This window comes from Papaver somniferum, chromosome 1, assembly GCF_003573695.1.
Source record: "Papaver somniferum cultivar HN1 chromosome 1, ASM357369v1, whole genome shotgun sequence".
NCBI classification, from domain to species: domain Eukaryota; kingdom Viridiplantae; phylum Streptophyta; class Magnoliopsida; order Ranunculales; family Papaveraceae; genus Papaver; species Papaver somniferum.
The window spans coordinates 11,781,735-11,807,842 of record NC_039358.1 but is presented as its reverse complement, the minus strand read 5'-3'; the positions used below and the strand labels follow the sequence as shown (position 1 = coordinate 11,807,842).

The 26,108-nt window shown below is 37.6% G+C and overlaps 1 protein-coding gene across 1 annotated transcript; it reads right to left on the bottom strand.

Annotated features, from left to right (window-relative positions):
- Positions 1 to 13,878: 13,878 nt before the first annotated feature.
- LOC113348969 lies at positions 13,879 to 18,205 on the bottom strand. The gene is made up of 5 exons (XM_026592917.1): positions 17,107 to 18,205; positions 15,985 to 16,945; positions 15,647 to 15,867; positions 15,362 to 15,486; positions 13,879 to 14,667 (listed from the first exon to the last, which is right to left on the bottom strand). Exons 1-5 carry the CDS (start codon positions 18,203 to 18,205, stop codon positions 13,879 to 13,881), a joined length of 3,195 nt encoding a protein of 1,064 aa, XP_026448702.1.
- Positions 18,206 to 26,108: the final 7,903 nt, after the last annotated feature.

Sequence of the window (26,108 nt, the reverse complement as noted above, 5' to 3'; positions counted from 1 at the left end):
GCATGGACAGAGTTGAAATATCCAGGACTCAATACAACTGTAGAAAGGATATGGGAGGAAGTCATATTGACTGAAGAAATCCCAGCCCCCCCAAACCTGGGAAAGGAACCACAACCGGGGAAGAGGAATCATGAGTTTTGCCGATATCATCACTTTCACGGGCACCATACGAACAATTGTAGGAATGTCCAAAGGATCATACTTCGTCTCATTGAACAAGGAAAGCTCGCGCACTACGTGGAGGATCATAGGCTTCCATCACCGCCGCAACATGACTACCATAAGAGCCAGTCATAGGGGCATCTGATCGAAATAAACAAGGGAACGTGGAGGTCCGGCTGTAATTTCATAGTGCATTCGAAGGAAGATAGCCAAAATTTCCACGATAATGTGCTCTCAAGAGTGTAAAAAACGGACTACGAAGTAAATGAGATAATCCCCATGGTGAAGAGGGAACCTCTGGAGGAATGGCAAAAAAAGGGATATATCGTTCTCGGCGCAAGATGCACCAGAGGAAGGATCACACACGAACTCATTGGTCATCACCTTGGCTATTGTCGAGTACTCACGGGGAAAAGAGGGTCGAAGTAGTAAGATCTTGGCCATGGACAAGGTATTAGTGGACATGGGAAGCTCGGTGGACGTCCTTTTCTATCATGCATTTCTGACATGATGCCTTCGGCGTACAATCTATACGGATTCAATGGGGTGGCAACAAAACCAAAGGGTGAAATATGCGTGAAGATCTTTGCGGGTGAGCTAGAGACGGAAGTTACTGTCTGTGTGGTGGACATGGAGTCGCCATATAATGCCCTCATGGGCAGACCATGGATTCATCTAATAAAATGGGTTGCATCGACTTACCACCAGGTGATATGATACCCAATTCAGAGTGGGATTGGCGAGATAAAAAGAAATTGGGGAGACGCGAAGGACTGTGGCGAGAAGGATAATGAAAACTACGAAGAGAGAATGAAAAGGATGAAGGAAAGAATGAGGAGCGCATTGGAGTCAAGGAAGGAAAAGGAACTAATGGTATACATGACCAAGGCAAAGGAAGGATGGGCGATACCCAGTGAAATACCCGAAAAGGAGGGTGACCTAAAGGTACCAACCGCGCTAAACGAGCCATTCATGAATTTTGCAGTTGTAGAACCAACGAAGGATATAAATTTGGGTACTTACGAAGAGCTGAAAATAGTGAAGATCGGGACAAAGATGGAAGCCGATGAAGAAGTGAGGTTAATCCAGTTGCTATGTGAAAACCGCGAAGTATTCGCGTGGGACATGGACGAAATGCCGGGAATTAACCCACGAGTAGCATGTCACAAGATGTCTCTGGATCCAGCGATTAAACCAGTAAGACGATGAATAAGGAAGATCGCAACCACCTATCATGAGAAAATTGAAAAGGAACTTCAAAAGATGGTGGATGCAGGTATCATAAGACCAGTAACATATCCGGAATGGATTGAATATATGGTGATAGTACAAAATTAAAATAATGGGATAAGGATATGTATTGATTTTAGTGATTTAAACATTGCATGTCCAAAGGACAACTTCCATTTACCCAATATCCCACAAATGGTGGAATCGGCGACAGGGTATAAAAGACTCTCCTCAATGGATGGTTACTCAGAGTACAACCAGATACCTTTAGATGAAGAAGATCAAGAACATACATCATTCTTCGATCCAAGAAGGCTGTATTGTTACATGAGAATGCCATTAAGATTAAAGAACGCGAGAGACACATACCAACGGATGGTAGAGAAAAAAATTTCCAAATGGGTGCATACAACATTGGAGGTATATGTGGACTACATGCTCGTGAAAACTAAGGACTCAGGGGATCATGTGGAAGATTTAAAGGAAATATTTGAGAAAATGAATAAGTACAAAATGAAGATAAATCCAGGGAAATGCATTTTGGAGTTGAATCAGCGAAGTTCTTGGTCCATATAGTTTCGAGGAAAAGAATCGAGGCAGACCCATCTAAAGTACAAGCCATACTAGAAATGTCGTCACCTGTCACTATAAAAGATGTGCAGAAACTAAATGGGCAGTTAGCAGCTTTAGGAAGGTTTATTTCGAGATCTTCAGATAAATGTAAACATTTCTTTGACACTTAAAAAAAAGGTGCAAAATTTTCTTGGACACAAGAATGTGAGCAAGCGCTGCAAAACATCAAAGAGTACTTAATCAACTTGTCAATACTACAAAAGCCGAAACCAGGGGAAAAATTACTTATTTGTCTTGCCTGCAACACCAAATGCCCTTAGTGCAGTACTACTTCGAAAATATGAAGGAGTGGAGAAGCCGATATTTTACGTAAGCAAAACATTCAACTTAGCAGAAAGGAACGACCCGAAGATCGAAAAACTGATACTAGCACTGGTATACGCATCTCGAAAGTTACGAACTTATTTTCAAACTGACAAAATCAAAGTTTTAAGAAGAGTACCTGTAGAATCAGTCTTGAAGAGCTCGAATAGGGTGGGAAGAGTCGAAAGATGGAATACCCAGATTGATTTCTTTGGGTTAAAATACGAAGTTCAGACTTCCACGAAGTCACACATCATTGCAGAATTCCTAGTTGAATTCCCGTCAGAAGAAGATGAAGGGGTAGAGGATATGATGGACATAGATGAAGGACGCCCGGACCCAAAGGATTTGCTACAAGAAATCCACCCTCGAAGATGAGAGATATTCGTTGACGGGTCTTCAAACAGCTCCGGAGGAGGTATGGGGATAGTGTTCACTTCGCCGTGAGGGGACAGAATTGTATTTTGCTTCCACTTAGAATATAAGGCAACTAATAAGGAAGACGAATATGAAGCATTAGTAAAAGCTTTAATCATTGCCTTTATAGCTTCAATGATTGAAGACCCGAAAATTGGGCATATCTGGATCGAACGGTTGATGCATCCATCAGTAAGCAAGGAAGATAAGGAACTGAGGATTATGATAATTGAAGAAGGAGATATGGAGGTAGATGACAACTATTCGCGAGCCCCTATATACAACTATTTGACGAAAGGAGATCTCCCGCGAGATAGGAAAGAGAAAAATAAGATTAAAAGCAAAGCCACGAATTACGAGGTACGAGAAGGGATACTGTACAAAAGGTCATATATGGTCCCTTTGATGAGATGCTTGTCGCAGAAACATGGAATAGAGATTATGAAATCGATTTATTATGGAGACGCTGACAACCACAGCGGGACCAGATCCTTAGCTCACAAGACAAGGACACAAATTTACTTCTGGCCATACATGCACAAAGATGCAAAAGACATCTCCACGAGGTGCGAGGCATGCCAAAGGTATGAGAAAAGGATACATGCCCCGTCCCCTAGCTTGAACTCTGTATTAAGTGTTTTGCCATTTTCCATGTGGGGGATATATATCGTAGGACCGTTCTTAACGGGGACTAAGCAAAGACGATATTTAATAGTGGTAACGGACTATTTCACGAAATGGGTGGAAGTTAAAGCCCTGAAACACACAAGAGATGGATATGTATACGATTTCATACTAGAGCATATTATATGTAGATTCAGGATACCGGTTTTAATTTTTTCGGAAAATGGAAAGCAATTTGAAGTGGAGAATGTGAAAATGATATTCAACGCCTTCAAGATTCAATCCGGGAAGTCGACTTCGCTATACCCGCAGAGTAACGAGCAAGCGGAAGCCAAAAACAAGACAATAACGTCTACGCTGAAGAAGAAGTTGTAAGGCCACCATAAAGGATCGTGTGAGCAGATCCCAAACGTGATATGGTCATATAGAACCACTAGGTGTGATGTCATAGGAATGTTTCCCTTTTTCTTGACATATGGAATGGAGGAAGTCTTGCCAGCCGAGGCCATTCTCCCGAAAACCAGGAGAGAATCTTGGGAAAACGGTCTAAACTCATATTTAATACTCGCAAAATTGGATGACCTCGAAGAAAACAGAGAAACTGCGTCACGGCATATGACGAACTATCACCAAAGGCTGTCAAGAGAATATAACAAGAGACTGAAGGTACAAAGTTTCATGCCAGAAGATCTTGTACTACGGGAGATTCCACCATACCAAAAGGGATCATGAGGGAAGCTGTAACCCACGTGGTAAGGTACATACATCGTGAAAAGCATAGTTGGAAACGGGGCGTACGAATTGGCGGATTGCGAAGAGAAAGGCACGGACACGGAAGGGAAGATAATATACGGAGAAATCGAAAGGCAAGATCGAAAGCTGGATCACCCTTGGAACCCTGTGTATATCAAGAAGTAATATCCATGAATAAAGTTGTAATGCCAAAAGAAAATTTTTAATTGAGCAAAGATTATTAATAGAATATCTTTCGTGTTTGATTTACATATGGGCGAAGTAAGACATATGAAACAGGAAAATAAGACCTCAGAGTAGGAGGCATATAAGACCCACGAAATGAACAGTTTCTAGGGAAACTTAAACCCTTCGCCTAGGAAGGCTGGGAATCCCAGGCATGCACCCTAGTTCGCATGAAAGTGCAAGAGGCAAGACCTAACGCTTGTCGTGAACAACTCTCAGAAAGGAAGCTAAGGGAAATGATAAGACCTATTCGTTGAGGGTCCCTTTTATGATGGCCTTCGGTAAGGAGTGCGGAGTTTGACCAAGGCTCCGATGTATTTGGTTGAGTTGCGGGTACCTGGGACGTCTGGAGCGTTACCGACCATGACTGTATGGCAAGTCTTAGCTACAATGCACTCGATCCCAAAGAAACCTCACTTAGGGTGTGATTACGAAACCTCAAGCCATATCGGCGAAAGGAATAAGAAGTCACGATACAACTGAATGTCGTAATAACTGGATGGGAGGAGACCAACATGCATGTTAGGGTTAACCTCCTTGAAGGGGCAATTAGAGGGAATATAAAGGGATGGCACCCTCCATATTAGGGAGTTGTGTGACCAAAAAAGACGGCAATGTCATGGGGATAACATTCATGGGAATGGCTAGGCCTGTCGCATTGTCACGAAATGGGGTTCACAAAAGTGTTAACACGAAGTTGATGTATTATTATTTGAAAAAATAATAAGCGCCTGATACTTCTTCGAATTAAGATCCTTCAAAAAGGATGGGGCACAATAAAAACTTAACTAGGAGGCACAATAAGACCTCGTAGAGCAAGAAAACTTTGCCTAAAACAATTCACAGTCGGACCAGCGAGGAAGGTGAACTAGTAAGCAATAAAAGCAAACTGCCAAGATCATCCTATAACAAATGATGATTTGACTGGTGTAATCATGTCTTGATAATCTAATGCTCAATAAGAACCATAGACAAGTATATAATTTTATATTGTGTGTTCTTATTTAGCATTATCCTCGCAAGACTCAGTATTTTCCAGTATATACTTGACACACAAGGCAAACGAAGTAAGGACAATAGCATTATTTACAATGACACAATGGAGGCATGAAGTAAAGGAAATTACATTATTTACAAAGAGAATATCCTGCCCCCAAAGCTTGGGAGCACCCAGTAAAAATAAAGTTAGAAAAGGTTACAACATTAGTCCTCTTCTTCGTCGTCATCACCAGCCGATTCTTGGGAACATTGGCAAAGACCAGTCTTGGCATTGCCAACTTTCTGAATTAAAGGGGTCTTTCCTTCAGAGTCATTAACTTGGAGATCTTTGTCCGTTTCTGTCTCCTCATCAGTAGAAATTGTCTCATCTACAGCAGGTTCATCATCATAAAATACTTCGAGCACCAGAGGCACGCAAGGAATGTCGCGGGAATAACAGAACTCATTAAAGAGTTTGACCTTATCATCTTGAGCATTTTTTCGAATTAGATTTGCGATCTTAGATGCGTCCTTTTCCAATGTAGCGAGATCCTCGTTCAAATATCGAACATCATCTTAAAGAGTAGAAACCTTCTCGGAGAGATTGTCCTTCTCGCGAGACAGAAGAGAAACCTTCTCCTTAAGCCCTTGCTCATACCCTAAAGAAGCATAGGAAGGTACAAACCAAATGGGAGAATGGGCACGTTACTTTGAAAAGAACTAAGGAAAAATTAAAGCAATTCAAGAAATAGAACCTACCATGAAGCTCAGTTATCTTCTTCTCCAAGTTGGAAGAGTTCCTTTTCTCATCTGCGAGTTGTCCCGTCAGTTGGGAGATTTTAACACTAGACTTCTCTAGTAGTTCACGGGACGCGCGAAGTTCCAAGAGATGATCCATGTCCCGATTGTGCCCTTAAATTGAAGATATATCAGAAAATTCTGAGAAATATGGGAGAGAGGGGAAATTCAGGCTTAACGTTTCAAACTCACCGAACCCATTATGGCGGCGTGCTGCTGCAAAGAGAGGTTCAAAGAAGCATTCACTATGAAGGATTGATCCTCAGCCAAGAAGGTATCAGAACTGAAAGAGGACAAAGACTCAGCGGCAGCTGACCTTAGGGCATGGTTCCGACGAGTAGAGATTAAGATCTCCCTTAAGAAATCCATGTTAGGGACGTAACATGTATCCTCCACCTCGTAAGCTTTGTTTTGGCTATTATCCTTGGGAAGTTCAGCTGACGAGGTATTTGGAGAAATATGAGAAGCAGAAACCACGTGAGAAGGGGGAGGTGGCTGGTGATGAGGAAAAGCAGGCTGGGTAGGACGGTTGGCTTGAGTCAAACTATCCAAATCAAGAACTCGGCACGACGAGGTTGGGGCTCTAGGACAGGAGGAGAGAAGGAAGAATTGTCCTAAAATTCACGAAGTCATGAAATGACTGATGTGATTGCATATTGTGGTAAATAGAGTATCGTTCAAACTCGAACTTGTGAAGGATGTTTTTAGATTTAAATTCAAAACTAAATAGAAAACTCAAAAGAATATGATATTAATAATAAAAGAACACTGAGGCTCAAGATTCCACTATTTTCCAAGTTCAAAGAGATTAAATCCAAAACTTATATTATGCAATTTTTCCGTTTAATTCGATTCTCAACTATTACAACAAGTAGATTTCCAAAATAACAACTGTAAATCCAGAGCATAAAGCATCAAAACCTAAGATAAGCATGCTATATCAAAAGAAATCACAATCGCTTAACGAAAATCATTCAAACAATTATCATTCAAGGCAAAATAATCATATTAGTATTTGCAATAAATAAGATAAATAGAAAATACCACTCTTTATTGGAAAAATAGCTTCCTCTATCGCCTCAGCAATGGGGTTTAGCTCCTCATATTAATCATGATCACAAAAGATGTTTATGAAGCTCAAAAGTTGATTAAAAGATGAAAAAGTGCTAAAGCAGTGAGTTTAAGACTCACAGAAAGTGTCACAGATAAACGATACAAAGAAACTTCTTCTGTCTCCGTTTTCTAAGACCGTGCAGCTACTGTCGTTGTTACTGTTAAAAAACGACGAACACTGCGAGTCTGTTCTTCGTGTTCTTGAAGGTCTTAAATGGCGACAGCAGCAGTAGAAGAGGTTCCTGGATGTTGATTGTTTACACTTTTCTGAGGCTCTAAACTTCTCCCTATGGTTTCTAATCTCTTCCTGGGCTCGAGGCAATGCTATTTATAGCCAACAGGTGAATCAAATCTTCACGAAACCTTTTGGTTTATCTCTTTTTTTTCCTTTGGCAGCAAGTTACGGGAATTTCTCTCCAATTCTCATTACGCGTCTTCTGTTGTTCAAAACTGCTCCAAACTCTTCGTAGATAGTCACGAATCCAATATTTGAATATATTCTCTCCTGTTGTCCACGCAATTGCCAAAACTGGACCCAACAGAGTCCGATAATATCGTCATTCCCTGTTGAACTCTGTTCTCTTCTCACAACTTATCCATCTCAAGTTAATCGATCAAAACACACACACACACCCTGTTTAGCTCTAGGAAGTCCAGCCCAACTATTTCCAGTGATTGAATCTCTGTAAAACTCCTCAAAAATTCTAACCCTAAACTGCCAGGCGTGAAAACAAGTTTCCCGCCATTTTCTTAAATTCGAATTTGACAAGGAATTCCCCCTATCCATCTCTGGTGTGCGAATAGAAAATGGTCACCCCTTATCAAGTGGGTGCCCTTTATCCATTTGAGGGGTGTAAATAACACAAATCCTTGGGTGCCTTTGGTAATTTTTCTGGGATGTTTTCCGCACTTTTTCGGGGTTCCTCCGGGGTATTTCTGGGGTACTTCCGGTCCACTTCTGGGGCGCTTCCAGTACACTATCAACGGAGGTCCAAATGCCACATTTTTAGCCAATTCGCCGCAAAAGCTTATTTCTCCAAAAACACCTACAAATAAATAAAATAACCAAATAAGTACAAAACCGAGCACTAACACTATATACAATTGAGATATATTAGACACATAAATGCGTCTATCAAATACCCCCAAACTTATTATTTGCTAGTCCCGAGCAAATCAGAACTACAAAATAAAATCCTAACTCACTTTCGCAGGCATCGTCGATTGCATTTAGCGTATGCAATAAGCCTTTAAACCCCTAGGTGGCCCTAGTGGCCGAGTTATAGTCTCGGGAGGGCTTACTAGAGATATACCCACAAAATATTTACTCCAGACCCTAGCTATCTACGCAGAACCTTGGAAATCACTAAAGAACCTCCTTGGTTGGCATACTTATTGATTACAAGAGGAAGTACCCTGATGCGAAATTTCAATTGTTGTACACGAGTTTGCACTCAAGCATATTAAAATTCATATATAAGTGACAGAACTCTACTAAGATAGTTTCACTATGGACATCATACTCGGAGTCAAACTAATCACATGGATAGATTAAGAGATGGATATAGAAAAACATAGATGGTTTTGATGTTAACTAGGTGAACGGTGTTTCTCATATCTGTCTGAAGACCACTACCAAAATAAACTTATCCTAAATGACTGAGATAGTCTGACTAGTATCAACTCACCGGCATATACAAGGGAACCAGTGGTCAATAATCCTAACTCTAGGTCAACACAACTGGCATATACAAGGGTTCCAGTGGTCGACTTTATTGAATCTTATTCCGTTTTGGTCTAATGGTCTGGTCTCAATTTTTTTTTTTCTGTTTCTCTTTTTTTCTTCTTTTTTTTTTGTTTTATTCACTCATAATAATAACTTTTTTTTTGTATCTCAATCACTCTATCTCATCCTAGCAGTAGTAACAACTTGAATCGTGAGCCCCACCTAATCACTTAGAGAAACATAGTTTAAAATGAAAAAAAAATAAAAACAGAAGTGAAAAGGACTCAACGAGATATGGTGAAACTATCATGTTATTTCTAACACCTGAGCTCTGTGCTTTTATGAATAGACTCTTTAGATGTTTCAATCTAGTCAGATTGGTTCCTCAACTCCTACAACCAAAATGCTTCCATCCACTTAGATTGGTTAGTGTCATCCTCAACTCTGGAGTTTATTTATTGCAACGAAAAGGTAACAAAAAGTGTTTCTTCCCCACCCCCAAACTTAAATCTAACATTGTCCTCAATGTTCTAAAGATGAAATTAAAAGCATGAACAAGGAGAAATTCTTACCACTGGAGGGAAAAGAAATAAGGAAGGATATTACCGTATCACATGAACGCGGGAGCCTCCCAGTAGATGCTAAATTTATAGTCATTAGCTAGACATCAAATACCTCTAAAAGAATTGTCACCTTCCAAAGTCGTATACCAATAGTCGAAACAATTGTGGGTCCATAAGACCAAATAGAACTGCCACGAACAGGAGACAAAAATCAGAAAAATGAGCAGATATAGCACAACCTGATCTAAAGTTTCTCGCAAGACAATTGGATTTATCTGAGGTGCTCACTTGGGCTTCATATGAGTGTCTCGGCAAACAGATTCATCCGAAAAACGATTCTCTAAAATATGGATTTTCTCCTGGACAGTATCAGGAGGATCGGTTTGTGGAGTCTGAATAGACTCAGGGAATACCTCACTAGTCTTGAGTCCCAAGTTAGGGACTTCCAATGGGGATACTTGATTATCAAAAGAATCATTACTACCCCCAAACTTAGGGTTTTCACTACTCTCAGACAAACCTTTAATTATTGCTTGGATTTCCGGATCTTCACAGTCCTTAAAATGATCAAGAGATTCTTCTAGTTCTCTACCCCCAAACTTAGAATTTTGGGTGCCTCTACATAGACTAGTCACAATGTTCCTAATTTCTAAACCATAGGGTTCTTGAAAAAGGTCAATTGCTTTCTCTAAGTTATAATCAGGTGGTTCATCCTCAGCTTGCTTCATATCTTCTATGGTCCACTCTAAAGCTTCCTTATTTTCTTGAAGCACAGTCTCTGGCTTACTCTCCTGATCACTATCCAAATCGGAAGCTATAATCACAGGGAAAGACTCGGGTAGGCCTAAAAATGTATAATTAGGCTCCAACTCAGGAGGCTCTTTTAAATAAGGTACTAAGGTAAGATCAGAATCTAGTAATGGTTCGAACCTATCTTTCCATATATCAATATCTAACACAGGAATGGAATCCAACAGAGCATTTACTTGTTCAATGTTGCTATCATCGTCGAAATCTAGGCTAAAATGGGATAGAAAACTCTCTAACGGATCTTCCGATACGATGTTTGGTAATGACTCCTGAACTAAGGTTCTTATCATGTTTACCTCCTCTACGCTCGATTCATCTAGCTCATAGGGTAGCTTACTAATATTAAAAATGTTCAGCTCAATAGTCATATTACCAAAAGATAGATTCATGATACCATTTCGACAGTTTATGATCGCATTAGACGTAGCTAAGAATGGGCGTCCTAAAATCACAGGTATCTGGTTCTCTGGGTCAGGGACAGGTTGGGAATCTAGGACCACGAAATCCACCGGATAAATAAACTTGTCGACCTCAATAAGAACATCCTCTATCACACCACTAGGGATTTTAACAGGCCTATCAACTAACTGCAGTGTTATCTGAGTAGGTTTCATCTCACCAAGTCCTAGCTTAAGGTACACATGGTATGGCATTAATTTCACACTCGCTCCTAAGTCAAGCAACGCTTTCTCAACAAGGAACTTACCTATTGTACAAGAAATGGTAGGGGACCATGGGTCTTTATACTTAGGAGTAGTGGTATTCTGAATAATAGAACTCACATGACTAGCTATGAAGGCTTTCTTCTGGACACTGAGGTTACGCTTTCGCGTACACAAGTCCTTAAGAAACTTGGCATAAGAGGGAATTTGCCTAATTGCATCTAATAAAGGAAGGTTTATGGTAACTTGCTTAAAAACCTCAAACATGTCATTAAAGTTTGATTCCTTCTTTGTTGGTACTAATAGCTGGGGAAATGGGGCTCTAGGCACAGAATCAGACCTCTCAGGGACCGAATTTACATCATCAGAAATTTTATCGGTCCCCTCAGCTAGTGGTCCTGAGGGGTGAGATCCTGAGGGGTGAACTACAGTATGTTCACTATCGGGCATGCTTACCTGATTGTCTACTACTCTACCACTCCTAAGGGTGCTAATGGCGTTCAACTGGTTCGAAGGTTTTGTACCTACTTCATGAACTCCTATAGGATTAGGATTAGTCTGACTAGGGAACCTACCATTATCTCTCTCACTTAAGGTCTTAGCTATTTGGCCGACTTGAAGTTCTAACTTAGCAAGGCTCTGAGGATTAGTTTGAAAGTTCTGTTTGGTTTCTTGTTGAAAACTAACATGGTTCTGTGCTAACATTTCCTGATTTTTTGCTAACATCTTAATAGATTCCTCTAAGCTAATCATTTTATTTTCTGGGCCTGAAGAATTCTTAGTGTAACCAAAACCTGGGGGAGCATTAGAATTACTAGGCTGACCTTGACTCTGGCCCTTAGACCAAGAAAAGTTCGGATGGTTTCTCCAACCCGGATTATAGGTTTCTGAATATGAGTCAAACTTTTGACGATTATCAAATCTAGTGTTATTATAGAGAGCATTGGCTTTCTCTTCATTATTCCGGCCTTCCCAAAAAGCCTCCAATCTACCACTAGTGTGACCCACTTCTAAAGCTTCTAACCTTTTTGATATAGCAGCAATTTTTGCATCTGATTCAAAGTTTCCTTCTACCCTATTGACATTTCCTCTATTTAGAAGAATTGTTTTCTTGGGATCCCTACTATTTTCCCACTATTGGGTTTTATCGGCGATGTCATTCAAAAATTCCATCGCTGCATCAACAGTTTGGTTTTCAAACCCACTAGTGCACAAGGACTCGACCATGGTTGTTGTTGAATAATCTAAACCCTTATAAAGGATCTTAACTAGCCTAACCTTTTCTAAACCATTATGAGGGAACTGGGATAACAAATCATTGAACCTTTCCAAATACCTATACAAAGATTCTCCCTCTTGTTGTGAAAATGTACATATTTGCGTCCTAATAGACGATGTTTTGTGCCTAGGGAAAAACTTGTTGAAAAAGGCAGATGTAAGCTGTTCATATGTTTCAATTGACTCGGAAGTCAAACTGTATAGCCAAGATTTGGCTTTATCTCTCAGGGAAAAAGGGAATAACCTAAGTTCCAAAGCATCATCATCTAAGCCTCGAATTCCTAGGGTACTACAAATTTCTTCAAAATCCCTAACATGGAAATAGGGGTTCTCATTTTATTTCCCTAAGAAGATTGGGAGAAGCTGTAAGGTCCCAGGTTTCAATTCATAGGTTGCCTCCGTGTCAGCTAACTTACACTACAAGAAAATGGGCCTTTAGTGACAAATGTTTTCCCATCAAATTCTTTTTAGTCATGAAACATATTCGCTTGTGACGAATATCAGAATTGTTAGTATAAATATCTTTTTTGCGGCAAAAAAGATATTTTGTCCTTACAATTGTCACCGAAAGCATGGATGACAACCGAAACTTGTCATGATTTCCTCTGTCGCTGATGATTTGTTCGGGGAGAATTTCGCTAGTCACCAATTATACTTATCCTGACAATGATAAATGTTGGTCGCAAAAATAATAATTTGTAACTACTATTTGGTTTTCTCTTTAAATATATATAGGGTGACAATATCCAATGGCTCTTGAAAACATTTAACTGCGGCGGGACAATATATTGTCGCCATACTGTTTTTGCATCTAAAATACTTCGCCACGATATAAACTTTAGGTAAAAAACAAAATGTTAACGCTAGCGTGTTTTTTCTGCCACGAACAAGAATAATCGCTGGAAAGAATATTTTAGAGTGATAGAATTTTAGACACAACATAAGATTTTCGCTGACGAAATAGCTTGTTGTTAGGGTTACTTATACGTTTGTGACAAAAAATAGTTGCTAGTGAAAATAGATTTACAATGACTAAAATTTTGGACATTATAGTGATAAATAATTTCTACTATCTATCATGAACACGAGTGCTTCCCTAATGATCGTTTCAAATGGTTGCCAACAGCATTTGAGTTTAGTTTTGGCGAACATGGTAGATTTCAGTTTAGGGCATGACCTACCCTTCATTAATATTTTAGCAGTTCTTATTAATGCGAGTTGCCTATCATTAATAAGAGATTCTTGACTCATTCTATTACAACATTAATAGACAGGTCATATAACTTCTCCGCCCAATCGACAATGACATCTTTATATAATCCATCAAAGATTAATTCTTTGTATACTTTTCCATTCACCGATCACTTCAGACTTAATGTACAAATATTACAATCTGTAAAATAAAATCGAATCACAGTTCAATGAAAATATATTTTAAAAAAACAAACAAAATTGTAGAATAATTTAATCAAACTAATAATAAGGCAAAGCCATAAATTACTTAACCGGTTCGAGCAAAAATTAGTCATAAAATGAATATCCAGTGAGTTTCAAAGTAAACTAGAAATGAATATTAAGTTTTAAGTAAAATGACAGTAATGAACTAATATTCTAGATCTGAGTCATCTTCTTCTGGCACAATATCCTCAGGCTCTGCCACATCATTGTTGTAGTTAAACAATGTTTCGTCTTCTTCCTCTTCATCCTCATCATCATCTATGACATCCTCAGCTAGAACAAGATCTGCATCTATGATTTTGAGTTCAACATCAACATCTCTATAAAGTACAGTTGCCTCATTATCATCTTCCCGAACAGCGGATAATAGCAATGGAGCCTCCTTGTTATGGTGATATGCCTCGTCGATAGTTGTTTCTGTTTCTGGTTGTACTTCATTGATATCCATTTCAGGAACATCCCATATGTGTCTATGATGCATTTTCTGAACCACTTTCCAATTTGCTCCATGCTTATAGTCATCTAGGTAGAACACTTGTTGCGATTGTGATGCAAGAACGAAAGGATCACTCTTGTACCATATTCTATTAGTATTTATACATGTCAAACTATAATCCTTTCGAATTCTTGTATTTCCAGGAGTTACGTCAAACCAATCACATTTAAATAACACAACTCGGTATCCATACAAAAAGTCTAACTCAATAACATCTTGCAAGCTACCGAAGAATTCAATTGGCTTACTATTGTGTTCCCCATCTACTACCAATCCGCTATTCTGGGTCGTTCGACGAAGTTCGCGTTGTTTGGTATGGAATCGAACTCCATTATAGATACAAGCAGAAAATGATTTTGCGCGAGATTCAACACCCTGTGCTAACGAATGCAATTCATCACTAACCCCTGAAAACTTTTCATGATACAATTTTCCGATCTGCACATTTTCAGAAAAAAAAACAATAAAGAAAATGAAATTATTATTTGTAAACAATAATGATATAGAATCCTTAAAGGTACGTTTTTAGCATGGATTGCATTCATAATTTCATATTTATGTTTATTTTTATTGGTATGGGGTTTACTAGTAATTCAAACCTTATTGTGTTGTTGATTTTTCACATGTGCCATGGACTTTCTTTATATGTTTCCTAATTTGTCCCTCTGCTTGGAATTCATCTTAGCTCGCTTTTTCGTGTTTAACTTGGGGTTAAGGCATATACACTGTTGCTCCTTGTTGAGTGATGCATCTAAAAACAATATGTTTTCTTTTTCTTACGAGATTGTGCAATTTAAAACATAAGAGCCACTTGAAATGTAACTAAACTAGAAAATGAGATCATCCCATGCAGGGACGTTTCAATCAGAAATGAATAAATAGGTATCTTATTCAAAATGATGTTTAAGAATTAATAAGCTGCGAACACCAAAAAAACTTCGCTAGTATATAGTTAAGACGAATTTGGTGCATTGCAGAGCACAAACTGTAGTGGAAGTTCCAAAACTTAAAGAGGATTTAGCCAAGAATTATGTATGCTGATCACTAGAGTACTACAAAACACATAGTACCAACTAAAACATGTAGTACAATAATTATATAGGATCATTAATTGTAAAAATCAATTACTTACCCGATTTCGAAACCACACAGGAAATAGTTTTTGATGCCTCTGTAACAAGTTGTCATTTGATTCTGCTTTCAGCACATTCAAATGTTCAATGTATTGGCAAAGATAAATAAGAAAACTTTTTGATGCTAATGAAAATATTTAGTGTACAACAGAATAACAATAATTATTACAAGATAGGATGAGGCACTTACTACATATATGGTTTCACCTCGTCACAATTATTGAGTATATACCAATGTATATGTTCTCGTTCTTCTAGAGTCAGTGATTTTATAGCTTTTGTACCGAAGGGACGGACATCCTGAGCGAAAACAGACAGCTTTCCCTTGCGTCGTTGACTATCATCTGAATTATCATCATTTCGTTCTGGGCGATTAAATTTAGTTTCAATCCCACGTAAATACAATGAGCAAAATGTCAAAGCTTCATTAATAATGTATGCTTCCGCTATTGAACCCTCTGGTCGTGCTTTATTCTTCACGTAACGCTTAAGTGTTCCAAGGTACCTATATAAACAACAACTCTTAAAACTATGTTATTTTTCTATGAACAACAAAAAGGTACTTGCACTAGAAGAAAAACACAAGCATATGAAATAAACACGTAATGAGAGTTAAGAGCACCTTTCGATAGGATACATCCAACTATAACCAACTGGACCAACAAGTTTAGCTTCTCGGGGTAAGTGAATAGCCAAATGAACCATGACATCAAAAAATGCCGGTGGAAATATTCTTTCCAACTTACAAAGAATCAAAACTATACCTTTTTCCATTTCTTCCAAGTGACTCACATTCAGTTTCTTCGCACATAAATCATGAAAGAAACTACTCAACTCAATTAAGGAAGTGCATACATCCGTGGGCAGAAACGAACGAATTCCAACCGGGAGAATTTTTTGTAACAACACGTGACAGTCATGGCTTTTCAAACCTGATACCTTCCCATCATCCACATTAGCACTCCTCGCTATGTTAGATGCGTATCCATCTGGGAACTTCACTGATTTCAGAAACCTACAAAACTCTTTCCTTTGCTCCGTTGTTAAAGCATAGGAAGCTGGAGGCTTTATAAATTTTTCTCCTTTACGCTTTAGGTGCAATTCTGGTCTAATATTCATGTCTTCCAGATCCAAGCGAGCTTTAAACGTATCTTTGGTCTTCAATTCCTGATTTAACAAGGTTCCCACGATATTATCGCATATATTTTTCTCAACATGCATAACATCAATTTTATGCCTGATTTTAAGATGTGACCAGTATGGAAGCTCATAGAAAATACTCTTTTTTGTCCAACTCAGCTCTTTCTTGGTACGACTTCTTTGCTTGCTTCTCTTATCTGGATGCTTTCCGAAACAACTTTTATCTCCCAGTTTTTCAATTTGCTGTAAAAGTTGAATGCCTGTCAACTCTTTCGGTGGACTGTGAAGCTCATCATGTCCATCATGAAGTTTGTTTCTCCTCCATGGATGTTGGGGAGGCAAGAACCTACGATGATGCAGATAACCTATCTTACTCCTCAATGCACGAGACGGTGGGTCATCATTACATACTGGACATGCTAAGTAACCTTTTGTACTCCATCCTGATAAATTACCATATGCTGGGAAGTCATTTATGGTCCACAATACAGCTGCGTGCATACGAAAAGTTTTTTTTGTGGAGGCATCATATGTTTCCACTCCTTTTCCCACAACTCTTTTAGCTCATCTATTAAGGGTCGTAGATACACATCGATATCGTTACCAGGTGCTTTCTTGCCAGGAATAAGTAACGCCATCATGAAAAAAAGTTGTTTCATACACTTCCAAGGGGGTAAATTGTAGGGCATCACTATAACTGGCCACATGCTGTACGCATTATTCATATTTCCAAAGGGATTAAACCCATCAGTAGCAAGACCTAACCTTACATTGCGAGGATCTTCTGCAAATTGTGGATATCGCAAATCAAAATGCTTCCATGCTTCAGCATCAGCAGGATGCCTTAAAACCCCTTCAGGAGCAACATGTTCTTTGTGCCATCTCATATCATCAGCTGTATGCCTTGAAGCAAATAATCTCTGCAGTCTTGGTTTTAAAGGAAAATAGCGCAGTACCTTGTGTGGGATCTTCTTACCCTTTCCGTCATTGAATTTGTACCTAGGCTCGTGGCATACTGGACAATCATCCCTATCCTTATGTTCCTTCCAATATAAAGCACAGTCATTTTTACATGCATCAATCGATTCATATCCCAATCCAAGATCACGCAATATATTTTTAGCTTCATAGTATGAACTCGGAATTGTATTATCTTTTGGAAAAGATTTCTTAAGCAACTCAAGCTGCATCTCAAAACTTTTGTTGCTCCAACAGTTGAGCACTTTGAGATGCATTAACTCTACAAGGAAAGTTAATGACGAGTAATCTGTACAACCAGGGTATAGTTCTTGCTTAGCTTTGCCTAATAGCTCCTCAAACTTTGTACTAGATTCACCCAAATTATTTGTACTATCAGCTTCACCCGAATCATCATTAGTTTCTCCGTGCCTACCTGTATCTGCTTGACTATCAAAAGGCCCAGCATTATCAGCATCATGTAACATATCAAGTACACCTGTATTATTTCCAGAATGGGTTGTACCATCATTAAAGACATAGTCATGGCTAGATGCTGATTGGTTTTGTGTAGGATTATCTTCTTCCCCATGAAGTACCCATATCTTATAACTACCTGCCATGCCAGTAGTGAACAAGTGATGTTCAATTTCAGCTAATGAAGTAGGTGGGTTTCGGTTAACACACTTTTTACAGGGGCAAGTGCATAATTCCTCATTCTTACTTAAGAGATAATTTTTTGTCATCTGAATAAAAGACGCAACACCTTTGATATACTAGGAGTTAATGACTCAGTAGCATGTTTATATACCTTGATTCCGTCGTTAACGTATACATGCCTTTTTCACATATATGGTTCAGCTTCGCCAAACATTCATGAGTACCGTCACATGGTAGTTGTCCATGCACAAAGAGGGTTTTCTGAACTAAAAGCTTGTTCTCTGGATTTTTCACTTGATATTTTTAATGATTTTTAGGGAAAACTTGCAGCATCCTCTTTCATATGTTGAACTTGGTCTTCGCACTGCTTGATTTTATCATCCTTCGTTGCAAGGAGTTCAAAGAGTTCTTCTATCCTCATCAGAAAGTCTGCGGTTACGTTGTCTTTTTAATTTCCTCTTCAGAACTTCGTCATAAATTTCATTTCATCAGGTGTGCCCTCTGCCACAATGCCTTGCTCATGCATCTCGACCATTTTGTCCTGAACATGTAAGTTGATTTTGTCAATAGAAAACAATCATTTTTTTTTAAAACCTGGACCAAACTACATTATCCATAGTTAAGAAAACATTATAAACCATTGCATAGGTGTAAAAAAGGATGAGTCCATTCACCAGTTTTTCTAGATATACAGAGAATTTATCCCTTCAACTTGCTGCACATAATGCGCAATTTGAATCAAGATTGGATCGAGAGTACAGTGTCAGAAACATTCTTTATTTTCAAACTAACATAGATCCCCCAAAGTAGCATAGATCCCAAGACCGGCACATTTTGGCCTTCTTAGATCCCCAAAACTAGCATGTTTACTATTAAACTTAAGTATGGTCTTTTTATATATGTTTTCTATACACATCTTCCTGTTTGTCACACTGTTTGCTTAACTAATGGAGCGTGAAATGAATTTCACAACTACAGAAGATAATGATCTTTGCAGGGGTTATCTTGTTTGCTTAGAAGAAACTACAATGGAAGAGAGCACATCAGTATTCTGGGATCGCGTTCTTCAATTTTTTGTCAGCTCAAATGGTAATGATCAAGGAAGAACGACACAATGTCTATCAGAAAGGTTCGGGGACATACGGTTTTGTTGTTCACGATATAAAAAAATATTGAGGGGATTCAACATGGATCATGAAGCTGCAACTTTTGGATATGTTGCATCTGTAGGGCGAGAATTCAAATTCACGGAGGCTTATGAAATTATCAATGGAAATGTTTTGGGTTTGTATTAAACTTGCATTAAGGAAATAATAAGTTCTCTTTTGATTATGATTATGAGAAACACTAGTGCAAACTGAATTCCAACTGGGCAGCTATCAAATTTTCCTGTCATCCACTTAAAATTTACCAAATTTTATTTTGTTCTACAGAACCTCATAGCTAAAGAAATTTTGTTTTAGTGCCCTCCATAAAGTAACTCATATATTGAGTAGCTCTTATGTTGTTAAAACAAGACAGGAGAAAATAATAATAATTGGTGAGCAAAGCATTACAGGAAAAAATCTACTACAAACTAAAACATTCGTATATCTCAATAGAAGATATAAGAACTACAATAAAAACGCATTTAGTTTCTTAGGTTCTGACGTGAACCATTAGAAGCATGTCATTTGAAACTTAACAAGATTCAAAGACTAAGAGCTTCATACTGGAGGTGTCACTATCATTGGTCAGTGCAGTTCAAGGAAGCACCTTTTAGTCCACTAAAAACATGTAAAGCTGGGTACCGGTATCGGATCACTCGAAACATATTATAGTGTCTGGCATCTTCTCAAATTACAAATTACAGCTAGATTACAAATACAATTCTTATGTATCTGATAAACTTGATGGATGAACAGATTACAAAAAAAAAAAAAAAAAAATCCCCAAAGCTCATGCTTGAAACAAATATTCTTGTCATGGTACCAAATTATAATCCTAACAAACAGAAAAGTATGGAAAACATGAAATTACGGGAAAAAAAACACACCATATCTTGAAAACCAACTAGACATTCATTGACATTACTGAAATTTTTTAAAAGACCCGACACTTATAAAATACTAAACAAACTAACAATCCAGAGACACTCACTTAACAAACTGAAAAGGAACACTTTTAAGCATCCACCTAAGCCAAACTCTTAATAAACTTCAAAGGTTGTGATTCTAGGAAAATAAAAACTAAGCATCTTCCTGAATAGGATTCAAGTCTGCAGCAACACTTGGGTTACGAGCCAGTACTTGATTAAGGACATTTTGTCGAAAACTTGCAGCATCCTCTTTCATCTGTTGAACTTGGTCTTCGCACTGCTTGATTTTATCATCCTTGGTTGCAAGGAGTGCAAAGAGTTCTTCTATCTCCTCATCAGAAATCCCGCGGTTACGGTGTCTTTTTGATTTCCTCTGCAGAACTTCGTCGTATATTTCATTTTCATCAGGTGTACCTCCTGCTACAATGCCTTGCTCATGCATCTCAACCATTTTGTCCTAAACATGTAAGTTGATTTTGTCAATATAAAAAATTCATTTTTTCAAAACCTGGACTAGACTACCTTCTCCACAGTTTAGAAAACATTTTAAACCACTGCATATTTATAAAGAAAGTGCACAAAGAATCTGTAATTAGAAATGTAATCCGCAGTTGATTCGACATACATACTGAACGTGAGCTGTATCAGATATCCAAACACGCTGATCCTCTTTGATATGCGTGTGAGTATCGTAAAACGTTTGTGTTTTGGCAGCTTGCACACCCAAAAGTTTTTTCTGGAAGAAGAAGAGAAAATATCAACAAAGAACAACATAGTTACATTTTACACATTACTGATTTTTAATCAGAAATACCTTCTCTAAGCGCACTTGAAACGCCCGAGAACCCCCACAGTGGTTGTACTCGACTTGCTTCCGTTGTTCGTCCCTGCTGCGGACCGCTTCTGAAATTTGAATACAGAGTTAAAATAAATATGCATAACCTATAATTTATAAATAAGAAAACAAATTAAGAACCAATTGCTTAACCTTAAATTTCTCTGAAGCAAAATGATTACATAACCATAACCAATTCTCTTGTGAGACGTTCTCGAATGGCTTCGAGCGAGCTTCTTCAATAGTTTTGCACTTTTTGAAGTGCGCTGACATTTGAGTCCTATAGTTGTTGTACCTTCGAGCCATACAATCATTTAGGTATTTCTTGATAGAAGGCCGCGTAGTGTCCAGTTCGAACTTTTCCTATAATAACATAATAAAGTTTGACAGGTGGATCAAAAAAAGATCTCAAAACACATTTTTGGAAGAGTTCTGCCTACCTTGACACGTTCAATTAGAACAACCCTATCTTGCTCAGGAATTTTCTTCCAAGAGGTATGTTGCATCGGAGCAAAGTCACGAACAATTATGCCACATTCTGTAGATAATTTGCATCTATTTGTGGAGATTGGTTCCCCCACTATATCTGAGAATTTGATGGACATTTTTCCATGTTGGGTGAACCAATCATCCAGATCTATGCCACGTGATCGTCCACGGACATTCCGTTTCCCCAATGCAGATACTGCAATTATAAAAACAACAATGAATATATTTGAAATCATTGCGGACATCTCAAGAAAAAACTAATTGCATCTCGGTATCAACAGTAATCATTTGCCGATATGGTTTTTCTAATTAGTAAACTTTACCAGCATCATTTGGAGCACCCAAACGTTCCAAACGTTGTTCCATTATGTCTTAGTAGTGTGTAAACCTGATTATTAAGGAGAAATACAAGATCATAAGAACACTTAAAAACACACACATATATATATATATATATATATATATATATATATATATATATATATATATATATATTTAAATATTTGAATCAAACACAAAGAAACTATCCATGTAAAAAAGAGAAATCACACGATGAGAAATTTTGTTTCTCATTGAGATAAACAATCAAGCTTTAGAATCTAATAATGAATCGATAAAATTAAAGGGTTGAACAACAATCTGGAAAGAACAATACCAACTTTCAGAGGTGATGTATATGAACTTTGTGAGTCGAAGTCAATGATCCGAGGGCTTTATTTATAGATGAGAAAAATGGAGTACTGAGCGGGAAGGATCCCGCCAAAAGGAAGTTTTCTTTTGATCTGCATCCCGCCAAAATTTGAGAAGTTATCCTAATTCAAAACAACCCACTAAAATAAGTGTCTCTTTGATGGTTACAACCGCATCAGAAATTTTTCGTTCATCCATATCTTCCTGAAGGTTTTTTTTTTTTCTTTACACGTTATGGTGGGGTAGAAGAAGCAACCTATGGGATGTATCCATTAGCTCATGGTTAATGAATATATTCCAGCACAATCTAGTGGTTCTGCTAGGTGTTTTATGAGTATGAGAAACTAAGGACAACACAGACCTGAGGAAGACTCGAAGTTGATGGTAAAGGGATTTGTCTCTTCCGTTGTAGAAGGAGAGAAAAATGGAACTTGTATTTATACAGTGATGTTTACATATTTAAGATGAGTCAAGAAATAAAAACTAAATAATCTAGTTCCCTAAAACACAAAAATTCTATACTAATTTTTACATATATAGCTGAAAACTAAATAATCTAGTTCCCTAAAATACAAAAATTCTATACTAATTTTTACATATATAGCTTAAATCAATGTCTTCTATAATAATCTTCGGTCACAGCTAGCTCATCTCCATTGACTTTTGGTACAACTATTTAGTTGGCTTTTGTAGGCAGACTATTTGATGCATATATCTCCCAAGATAAATGCTTTATCTTTTGCATTTAAAACAAAATTGATATTGCATGTGTGGAATTTTCTCACATGCAACTGTGGATCTTAACAGGTGGTTCAAGTTAATTTGGGTGGCGAGAAATCAGCCATGAAATTGAGGTGCGGCTGTTGAAATTTAGTGGTCGAAGGAGAAATTGAATGTAGTATTAGAATGTGTATGGGATTAGGATAGGTATGTTTTCCCCGATTCGAATTGAGATATAAAGGCTCGTACCAAGTTGCCGACTTTGCAGCACTAGAGCATACGAAATGTCTGGATGCAAGAGTATCCTGGAGAAAAATAAATAAGCAAAAGCTTGTCTATTTATATTTCCTAATTAGTCTATAAAATAAGCATTCATGTTTCTATAGAATTCGTATTTGCATGAAACCGAACTTACATACGAATTATAGCTACTTCGAGTGACTATTATATCGAAGAAGCTTGAGATTAACGATTAGGGACATCTTTGGACGGTAGATATTTGATTTAAGACTGTCATGCGGATCAAGGAAAGTGTGTTTTCTTTGTAACGACTAAATAACTATGAATCATGAAGCTCCGGGAGGGTTCTGACTTCAAACTTTGCATGATACATCATCAAAATCTATATATATGAAGCTCAATATCGATTTGAACTTCAAATTCGGTATAACGACAAACAAACTATGAATCATGAAACTTTGGCAGGGTTCCGACTTAAACTTGGCCTGCTACATCATCGAAATAGATTGAGTCGATTCGAACTTCAAATATGATGCAACGACATAGAAACTATAAACCAAGAAGCTCCGGGAGGGTCTGACTTCAAGTTAATTTAGGTGGCGAGAAATCATCCATGAAATTGAGGTGTTGTTGTTTAAATCGAGTGGTCGACAGAGAAATTATAGGATTAGGATAGGTGGGTTTTCTCCGATTCGAATTCCCATAGCAAATGGAGCTATAAAAGCTCATACCAAGTTGTGGACTTTGCAACACTATACGAAATGTTTGGATGCCATAGTATTCTGGAAAAAAAAAATAAGCAAAACATGTGGATTTAGATTTCCTAGTTTGTCTACATATTAAGCATTTAGATTTCCTAATTTGTCTACATATTAAGCATTTAGATTTCCTAATTTGTCTACATATTAAGCATTTAGATCGTTGTTAGATTATCCACTATTTTGTGAACCATTGTATGCCTCGTGTCATCTCCGATTAGCCAAATTATCTATATTGTATTTGTAAATATATTATTAAATTAGAAAATCTACTTTTTTTTTATATCTGGTTGATTAAAATGTACACCAAAGGTCTATCTCTAGCAATTGAACCAGTGTATGCCTCGTCTGATCTCCGATTAACAAAAATATCTATGCCGGATCCCTAAATACAACATTAGACCAGAAATCTGCCTTATTTAATATACAATTGATAAGAATGTATTCCAGAGGTCTATCTCTAGCAATGTGAACCATCGTATTCCTCATCACTCCGATCACCCGAAATATCTTTAATGGATCTCTAAATATACTATTGAACTACAAGATCTGCTAATTTCCATATTTGGTTGATCAGAATATCCACCAGAGGTTTATCTCTAACAATGTGAACCAGAGTACGTCTAGGAATAAAATCGACCCCGCTAGATCAGCAAATTACTTATTAATCCATATTTATGCATCTTATATCCAAATCTTGTTCGATATAAGTTCGATCTCAGAAACTTATATTTACTATTCAACGGGACAATCTTCAGTTTGTTGTATGTCAAATACATCTTCAGACGGGTGTTCATCCTCGAATGTCGGAATTTTGTTTGTTATCATTTCGTTATCTGAAACTCAAGATTTATTACTTACTAAAATAATATCGATTAGTTCGTTGTGGAATTTCGAATTAGAAAATCGGAAACTCGAGATTTATTTCTATTTCATCAATCTCATTCTCAAAATGGATTCCCTAATAAAAATCAGATCGACCTTGTTATTCAAAACATATATATTATTATTCCTACACATGTCCATCTCAATATGATAATCTCCTCATAACACAAGTTTGCATTATTACCTCGATAGTCTATAATACAATTGGATTTGTGTCTCATAAACTGATTAGTGAATTGAAATCTACCGATTTTTTGCACTTAAAAACGGATTCTCAATCAGAAATTAGATCAGATCACGTAGGTCAAAATAAAAATCTGCATACGAGTCTCTGATCTTAATATAATGTCACAGTCTTGTTCCTTAGAATGACCTTTTTTTGTCATCTAGTAACAACCCCCAAATAACTGGACTAGGTCCCAAACTAGCCAGGTTATTATGGGTAGGGGTGTCAATGGAAGAATATCTGTCGGATATTTGGAAATCCGTATTTGATAGGTTAAGCGCTATTGGATATATTCGATAATCGATAATATCCTATAGCATATCAAAATCAAATATTGATTCCGATATGCTAAGCTATCAGATATCGGATATTTGATATCCGATAATATCCTATAGGATATCAAAATCAGATATCGTTTCTGATATGCTAAGCTATCAAATGTCGGATATTTATACGATAATATCTGGTTCCAATAAAAATGTTAAAAACTCTATAAAACATGTTCATAATTGAAATTTAAGTTCAATTTGTCAAACATTTCATATTGGATATCAAATATAGTTAGGGTAAATTACAAATCAGTCCTTGTTTTTATCGGATATCTAATATTAACAATTCTGATGGAGCCTAATCCGATTTCGATATACTAAGGAAGAAATATCCGATAGAATATCCGATCTGATATTCGATAAAACGGATAAAATCTTATAGGATCGCGAATATTCGGAAACGGATTCCGGATATCGGACAAATATTGACGGGCCTAATCATGGGCTCTTAAATTTTGCATCTAAAATCTATTGGCGCTTCATTTTTGTGCAAACCGAACTTCCCTCCCAATCAACCCGACTAAAATTTCACCACGTATCAGAAAAATCTACTTTTATGCCAGCTCTAGAAGAAAATCCCTAAATCTTCCCATTTATCTCTCACACGTCTCAACGTGTTGTGTGTTCTGCCTCAAGAAATTCCTCAAAACCCTCGTACTCCCATTATGGGTTTCCCGAAGATGAAACTCTTTCTCAAATTTCTCCATCTCTTTTTCTACATCAAGCAGGTAAAATATTTC

What these genes read in the sequence shown, in the direction of transcription:
- LOC113348969 (XM_026592917.1), bottom strand. Translation starts at nt 18,205, where the DNA reads ATGACAAAAAATTATCTCTTAAGTAAGAATGAGGAATTATGCACTTGC. An exon ending in TCCTGGCAAGAAAGCACCTG is followed by an intron (nt 16,946 to 17,106) that starts GTAACGATATCG and finishes GTAATTTATCAG; the next exon opens with GATGGAGTACAAAAGGTTAC. An exon ending in TGGATGTATCCTATCGAAAG is followed by an intron (nt 15,868 to 15,984) that starts GTGCTCTTAACT and finishes TTGTTTATATAG; the next exon opens with GTACCTTGGAACACTTAAGC.